Source organism: Mirounga leonina, unplaced genomic scaffold, assembly GCF_011800145.1.
Source record: "Mirounga leonina isolate KUSES-001 unplaced genomic scaffold, KU_Mleo_1.0 Mir_195, whole genome shotgun sequence".
In the NCBI taxonomy this organism is placed as follows: Eukaryota; Metazoa; Chordata; class Mammalia; order Carnivora; family Phocidae; genus Mirounga; species Mirounga leonina.
In genome coordinates, this window is record NW_023270490.1 from 11,696,473 (window position 1) to 11,704,638 (window position 8,166).

Sequence of the window (8,166 nt, forward strand, 5' to 3'; positions counted from 1 at the left end):
TGCTCGCCCCCCAAACACCACCAACTCTGCTCGCCCCCCAACCACCACCAACTCTGCTCGCCCCCCAAACACCACCAACTCTGCTCGCCCCCCAAACACCAACTCTGCTCGCTCCGCAAACACCACCACTAACTCTGCTTGGCCCCCAAACGCCACCAGAGCAGAACAAGACGAGAAGCCAGGACACCCAAGGCTGACGGAGACTCGGGCACAGACGCCCCAGCTGGGGAAGGGCGGGCCCGGCCCACGGGGAGCACCTAGCAGCAGCACTGCTGGGTCTCCGCAGGGAGGTTTTCCTCCTGCTGTGCCCACCCGAGCCATATTTATGTATGAAATGCAAAATATAATACACACAAGTTTTAACCTAACTCAATCGCTGAGTATATACAAAGACAGTTAACAGATTTTTTTTGTTGTAAGTGCCTTCATCATATTTGAATGAATTATGTCAATAATTCACTAGTAATAGGTACACAAAGCCAAACATTGACTAATTTTCAAAAATATAAAAGCTTTTCTCCAAAGATGACATCCAGATGGCCAACAGACACATGAAAAAATGTTCATCACCACTCGGCATCAGGGAAATGCAAATCAAACCCACAATGAGATATCACCTCACACCAGTCAGAATGGCCAAAATTGACAAGTCAGGAAACAACACATGTCGGTGAGGATGTGGAAAAAGGGGAACCTCCTACACTGTTGGTGGGAATGCAAGTTGGTACAGCCACTTTGGAGAACAGTGTGGAGGTTCCTCAAAAAAGTAAAAATAGAGCTACCCTACGACCCAGCAACTGCACTCCTGGGTATTTACCCCAAAGACACAGATGTAGTGAAAAGAAGGGCCATATGCACCCCAATGTTCATAGCAGCAACGTCCGCAATAGCCAAACTGTGGAAGGAGCCGAGATGCCCTTCAACAGATGAATGGATAAAGACGACGCGGTCCATATATACAATGGAATATTACTCAGCCATCAGAAAGGATGAATACCCACCATTTGCATCGACATGGATGGGACTGGAGGAGATTATGCTCAGTGAAATAAGTCAAGCAGAGAAAGTCAATTATCACATGGTTTCACTAATATGCAGAATTTAAGAAACAAAAACGGAGGAACGAAGGGAAAAAAGAGAGAGAGAAACAAGCAAGAAACAGACTCTTGACTCTAGAAAACACGCTGATGGTGACCAGAGCGGAGGTGGGTGGGGGTGGGGGAAACGGGATGGGGACGAAGGAGGGCGCTTGTCCTCCCGAGCACCAGGTGACCTAGGGAGGGGCTGAGTCACTACATTGTCCACCTGCAGCTGGCGGTACACTGTGTTAACTGGCTGGGATTAAGATAAAAAGCTTAACAAAAAATATACATAAAAGCTTTATTTTATTAAAATCAACAGTTTACCTCTAACAAATAACATCACAGAGTAACTGCAGGATAACCATAAACGACCCAACCAGAAGGAACATGACACAAATACTGCTTTAAAACTCAATCACACGTACAACGACAGTGCAGCTCACACGGCATAAACGCCGCAGAGACAGAAGGGGAACCAGAAACGCAGCCCACGGCTCCCGGCCCCGCGGGATCTACACACCGCAGGCTCTCCGTAAAAGGCTTCCACGTTTGTTTTTTTTTTATAATTTTTTTTTTTTTAAAGATTTTATTTATTTATTTGACAGAGAGAGAGAGAGCGAGAGCAGGAACAGAAGCAGGGGGAGTGGGAGAGGGAGAAGCAGGCTTCCCGCGGAGCAGGGAGTCCGACGCGGGGCTCGATCCCAGGACCCTGGGACCATGACCTGAGCCGAAGGCAGACGCTTAACGACTGAGCCACCCAGGTGCCCGAGGGCTTCCACGTTTATGCGCCAACCTCGACTCACTCCCTAAGACATGCTGCAACCACAGCAGCGGCCACGCGATGGCTTCCACAGCGACCCGAACCGGGGTGCGCGGGGCCTGCCTCACCAAGGCCTCGTGAGCACTCACCCTGACCACCAGCATGCCGAGGCCCCCCCACGGCAGAGCCCTGGAGCCTCTGTTCTTCCATCTGAGCCCCCAAGGAAGGGCGGCTGGACTCCCACCCACACGATGCGCTCGGTCCCCCTGCCGGGAGCCGTGCTCGCTCACTGGAATTGCCCCTGGGACCGACAGACGGGGTCAAGGCGGTGCTGGCTACACTAGGGAGCCAGGTCCTCGGGCCCAGAGCCCCCAAGTCGTCCCCAGTCGCCCTGCCCATGGAAGAGTCTCTCTTCTCCGCCTTCTGAATGCATCTGAATTCCAGACTGTTTAACATCACCTGCCTCTCTCTCTCCCTTCTTAACTCGTCTCGCTTCATCCCTTCAAAAAGTCTTCAGAGGGTAAAAAAATACACATCTTACAGGTGTCTGAAACCCCTTCCAGTCCTATGCAATCTGCTGTATACAGCAGGTGCTCAATCTGACAACGGATACTTCAGTCACTCATACGCTGCGTGTCAGTGAACCAACCCAGGATATGATTAGTATTTCGATAAACGATGAGCTACAACATCAATGAGCGGAGTTTTGTTCATAGTGAACTCAGCATCTGACACTGGGTTCCAGGAAACGAACGACAGTCAGGGATATCTTAGGGAAAAAAGGGTAAGTAATATCACTTGTCAGTTTATAAAATTCTGAAAATCTACCTGCCCTGAATACTGACCTTTTTAAGAGCATCTCCATGTCTTTCCTGAATGTACTTCAGGAACGCCGTGGTCCACTGCAGGGTGGTCGCCTTATCCGTCTCCGCATTGCAGAACGGGACTAAAAGATTCAACTCATCACAGCAAATGCGGATTCTGCGCCTACAGTCAAAATCCAAAGCAATCACGCTGAGAAGCAGAAGCAATACCGCCACTCCCAGCCTGGCCACCCGTGCTCGGGGCCGCACTCCACCAGGACCATCCTGCTCAGGGGCCAGGAGCAAGTCTCTAGACCAGGGACGGAGCCAAACCCCCGAAACTGGAAGCAAAATTTTGCGTGTGCTTTTTCTGGGTAGATCGTTCTTCACTCACAAGTTATTACCCTGCTCTCCATGTGCCAAGGAACTGACCCACAGCTAAGAGTCACAGCTTTGACCTCCAAAGGGGCCCCGGTTCAAAAAAGGATCACAGACTACCCCCAAGCCCAGTCTTTTTAGAGATAATTTTTTTTTCAGAGAGAACTTAAATCACAAGTCATCACAGATGACACTCGGCGTGACACCAGGTCCTAGGGGAGCTGACACGGAGTAGCGGATGCAGCACGACCCCTGCCGCCCACCTTCCACGTGCACACGTGGGAGCAGACGTGGGGATCTCCTAAGGCAAACACGACAGCAGGCACCTATCTCCAGTCCGAGCGAGAGACAACTCTACATCACGGACGAGAGACGGAGATGCGAGGCAGTGAACCTACAGTGTGTTACCCTAGGGAACGGCAGGGTGCCAACCTAGGGCTAAGGGTTCTCCCACGGCAGGTACCCAGTAAACGCTGGTGAAACGTCCGGTAGGAAAGCCATCCTTCGTAGTTCACAGACGTCCTTCAGTTCGAGAGAGAGTGAGCGTGTGTGTACACAGGTCTAAGAATGATCGCTGGCGGGCTAGCTAGCTTTAACACGTCCCTTAAAAAGAAGTAAGCTGCCTCAGGTCAACACTGGAACTTCAGAGCTGAGTATCTGCCTTGCCCCGTGCTACAGAAAGGAAACTGGGACGAAGTACCCCGGAAATGATTAAGTTAATTACGTTAATTATGTTAGGGAAACATCAGGTAAAAATCCAGCTGTAATACAGAAAAATTAACCACCTTTTGGTTCTACGTAAAATCCAAATAAATTCTAAATTAAACCTGCAGATAAAACGACCTAAGTAAGTTTTAACCCTTTCTTCCCCAACATTCTTAAAAGAACCAAGTGAAGCTGGCGCCCTGGTGTGCAGCCCAGCTGTCTCCCGGAGGCCCACTCACAAGGCTGGCCCCTGACGGCCTCGGGGAACTACGGTCTTGGGAGGGTTCCCAGCATCATTAGTGAGGTGCCTAACTGTGCCTAAAATGTTTGTACGAACAATGCAGTTCATGCTGAGCACTGCCTCTCCCTCTGGGGGCCTGGGGTTTGGCGGCTCACCAGGTAGGAAATGCCTCCATGACCCGACCTGCCAATAAAATCTTGGGGCACTGAGTCTCTGACGAGCGTTGCCAGCTGGCAATTTCAGCCGCCCCAGGACCTGGGGCTGCAGGAGCGGAGTGCATCCGGGAGCCCCCGGGAGAGGACACCTGGGAGCTCGCCTCTGGCTCCCTGGACTTCTCCCCAGGCACCTCTGCTAAGTTTACTGTGTCCTTTCTCTGTAATCAGTCAAAGCCGTAAGTCTTCCTAATGAGTCATCAAACCTGGGGGTGGTCCTGGGGACCCCGATCCACCTAGCAAAACACAAACTAAACCGCTGTTTCATGAATAACTTGCCTGTTACTGCTAGTAACTATAGTAAACTTGCGTGTTGACGAGCAATCACACGCATTACCTTCTATCTCTTTCCATGCGGTTGTGCCTCTCCCTACGCTGCGACCTTCCTCCCTGGGGCCCGCTCTGGGCCTGCTCCCCGAGGTTTGCCTGCGAGGACTCCGCAGGCGGCCAAGCGCCCTGTGTGGAGGTCGAGCCTTCGCCCACGTTCTGAATCTCTCCAAGGGCTCTTCGTTCTACATTTGTGTCCAGCTGACGTATTCTACTCCGATTCCTCTTATTTATGGCTTGCTTACATAGCGCTTCTTCTTTGCAAAAGAAGAAAAAAGTGGTATTTTAATTTTTTATTTTACTTAACTTGTCCCCATTAATGCTGAATGTATTTTGTGGCATTTTTCAAGCCAGAAGAGACACATGAATGGGCAAAGGAAGGCCCAGAACTGAACAGGAAGAGCCGTACCCACTACAGTAACTGGTACAAGCCGTTAGCACAAAGCTCCAAACCACAAAACTGAACGTAAATCCGTAACTAAATTAAAACACTGAGTATTATGTGATCAACAGAACCTTGTCAGAAGTCCCTTTTTTATCAACGGGTGTTAGCTGCCATCTATGAATAGAGAAACCAAGAGGTTGTTCAATTTTTCTGATGTTCAGAATGGAAAAAACAAACTTTCTCCCAAAGATTTTCTTTTACACAATTACTCTAATGTGACAGCAGGTACTCTACCTGCCATGCTCAGAAGAGGACAAAACCTAAGTGCCTTAGGGTTCAATGTGCCCTCAGCTGACAAGGGATTCTGCCCCCGGAAGGAGGAATCGCATCCCAGCTCTTATTTATGCTAGAGGAACACGGCAAAATTCCACCACCTCCAGAAGAGCCGGCACCTAACCATCATGCCCACGTGGTGATGTACATTCCTGAGACGCCAAACAAAACCAAAGTTTCTGTGGCCAAAGGGTCCCTACGCACAACTTTCACAATGGGACCTGCAAGGAAGACGTGGTGGGGAATTCACAGCGCTGGGAATATTTTGTTTTTGAAGCTGAGGAGTTAGTACATGGTTTATGTTACCATCAACCTTTCACTTTGGAAATGGTAGCGCATACCTCTGAATAAAAAGTCCTAACAAGGAGGACGACCCACTGGCTTGAGGAGCGCAGTACTCCATCCCCGCCCTGCCCCCATCAACTCTGGAAAAGCTAGGTATTATTTTGTCGGGTTAAGTTGAAAAATAATTTGTTTGCAAGGAGAAAGGGATTGTGAGCTCACTCTCAAGATGAGCAAAGTTTGCCTTCAGCGGTTTATTTCTAAAACTTTCTGAATCACCTTATGGCCTCTTGCTCCCAACTCAATCCTTTGCCCATCTGTAGACTGTCTCCTAAAGCTTTTAGCAGATTTCAGACTCCTGCCTCACTCACGAAGTATAAAATAAGAAACAAAAAAACAACTATTAAGTGCTTTCAGCAACTTGAAGGGAACCGAAAATTTACATAAGCCTATCATTTCTCTGTTTATGGAGATTACCAGTAAGAAAAAGCAACCCCCAAACTCAATGATTCCGTGCTAAGTATAAATATGATGTCTGAGGGGTGCCTGGGTGGCTCAGTCAGTTAAGCGGCCAACTCTTGATTTTGGCTCAGCCCCACGGTGGGCTCTGTGCTCAGCAGGGAGTCCGAGATTCTCTCTCTCCCTCTACCCCTCCCCCTGCCTGTGTGCTCGTGTGCTCTCTCTCTCTCACAAATAAATGGATAAATCTTAAAAAAAAAAAAAAAAAAAAAAAGACCACTTCATGTTTATACTCGGCCTCTCTCCCTCCCCACCCTCGGCCAAGAAGCCAGCAGGGCAGTGCTCCCTCCGCTTTATGGCTTACCTCCTACTTTAATCCAAACCTGCTCAGGCAAAGCTTTGTTTCTACCGCCCAAAGTCTGTTTAGTGGATTCAATCTCCTGCTGGTAACAGAAAGAAAATGCTCTAGGCAATCCAATGTCCTGATGCTTGGCAGCTTCGAGTATAGAACATGGGTTACCAGAACCCTGGAAAAAATGAAGTGACAGGAAGTTTACCAGCATGCCCACAAATCAAATGCCCTCTAACCGAAGTCAGGTCAAAGGTGTTAATGCAATTTGAGTAACTTCACGTACACTGAGGATTTTAAGACGTTCCCAAACCACATAAACGCTTTTGATCTCAAAGATTATTAAGCTCAATAAAAGAAAAACAGATCCTTCAGACCTAACGAAAATAAAATCCACTTAATACAAAAGAGCAGCACCCGACGAGTCCCTCCCTTACCTGCGTCTGTGAGAGGCTCGAGCCCCCCGCAGCAGAGCACGCGTTGGCCGTGAACAGAGGGCATGTAAATTGTAAAGCGGTGGTGGCCGCCGCGGTTTTATTTTTCACCAATGTCGTGCATTTGTTTTGTTGCTGATGTAGAGGGACGTTCATGAATTCGGAAGGATGTCGGATAAGAGTTACCAAACTGCCAAGACAAAGGAGACCCGGAGACACGTGAAGACTGTGTGGCAGGCAAGCGTGCCGAAGGCTGCGATCCCCAGCACGCCCTCCCGGCTAGCACCAACACTTGTAGACAGCTCAGATCGGGCAGGACGAGCGCCCCTCCTCGTGGAAACCTCTACCGAGCCAGGATCAACCAGCGCTGCAGTGGACAAGCTCACACTTCTTCCTCACAGAGGACCACACGGCTGGATGTCACCTGACACCAATCTCTCTCACTTTTTTTGGCCATTCTCCAAAACCTGATGACTAGGGGCAAAATGGGGAAAACCACAGGGTAGGGAGGGATAGAAAGCGAGGAGCCCCCCCGGCACAGAGGCGGCTACTCTTCAGTGTTCGTCTCTGAGACATGACTGACGGGCTGGCATCCTGGCGGCAGGGCGAAGCTGCGTTCTGTCATCGGGACACTTTCCTTCCTTCCACCAAGGCTCATCGCGTGTGGAGTCACCCCTAACCTGAGTCAACGTCGGGGGAAACAGGCCTCTCCTGACATTTAGGTGGATAATTTGGTGCAAAAGCTCTGGTCCTCAGAAGCATCTGCACGCTTATCTCAACCGAACTCTCTTCCACATGCAGACAGAGTATGCCCCACACGAGGGCATGCTTTGTGGTAGGCACTCAGGACTCCAAAGTATCTGCTCATGGGCGGGCGCTTGCAGGGCAAGCCCTTCCAAGTCGGCCCCAGACCCAACGGGGTCTGCTCCCTGTGAGGATGCCGGCCAGAGGAGGCTGGTGGCTTTCTCCGGGGATGGCTTCAGCTACACCCAGGCCCACCTGGGCCTCGTCCCTATTAAAGGCAAGCTGGAGTAGGGCCGGTGGCCCTTGCACCTGGATCCCCTTGTCTACGCCCAGACCCAGCCAGGCTGGTGGCCGCCCCACGGCACCTCCCCGTGCGCACCGCGGCGGGGGCTGCTGGCCTCGGCAGCGCACGGCCTCGCGGGCCTGCCCCCGGGGCACCCGCGCCCTCCCCGCGCCCGGCCACCCGGGAGGTGGCGGGCAGGGACACCCACTTGTTGAGCGCCACGCCGGGCTCGGGGGGCTCGGCGCCGCGCGGGGCGGGCGGCGGCTCGGCGGGGATGCTGTTGAAGCGGTCCTCCAGGCGGACGCGCACGGCCGACTTGGCCCGCGCCTCGGGCGCGCCCTCCGCGTTCTCCTTGCCGCCGCCGTCGGGCGCCTTGGGCCGCGGCGCGC

The 8,166-nt window shown here is 51.5% G+C and overlaps 1 protein-coding gene across 1 annotated transcript in view; it reads right to left on the reverse strand.

Annotated features, from left to right (window-relative positions):
* The window catches only part of TCFL5 (transcription factor like 5), a gene marked incomplete at its 5' end in the record, with an annotated part of 12,997 nt that extends 4,833 nt beyond the window's left edge, over window positions 1-8,164 (reverse strand). The window contains 5 exons of the mRNA XM_035025651.1: window positions 2,688-2,829; window positions 4,519-4,765; window positions 6,332-6,494; window positions 6,754-6,940; window positions 7,986-8,164. Of these exons, the coding sequence (XP_034881542.1) occupies window positions 2,688-2,829; window positions 4,519-4,765; window positions 6,332-6,494; window positions 6,754-6,940; window positions 7,986-8,164 (918 nt within the window). The remainder of the gene's footprint in view (window positions 1-2,687; window positions 2,830-4,518; window positions 4,766-6,331; window positions 6,495-6,753; window positions 6,941-7,985) is intronic.
* Between the last annotated feature and the right edge of the window lie 2 nt (window positions 8,165-8,166).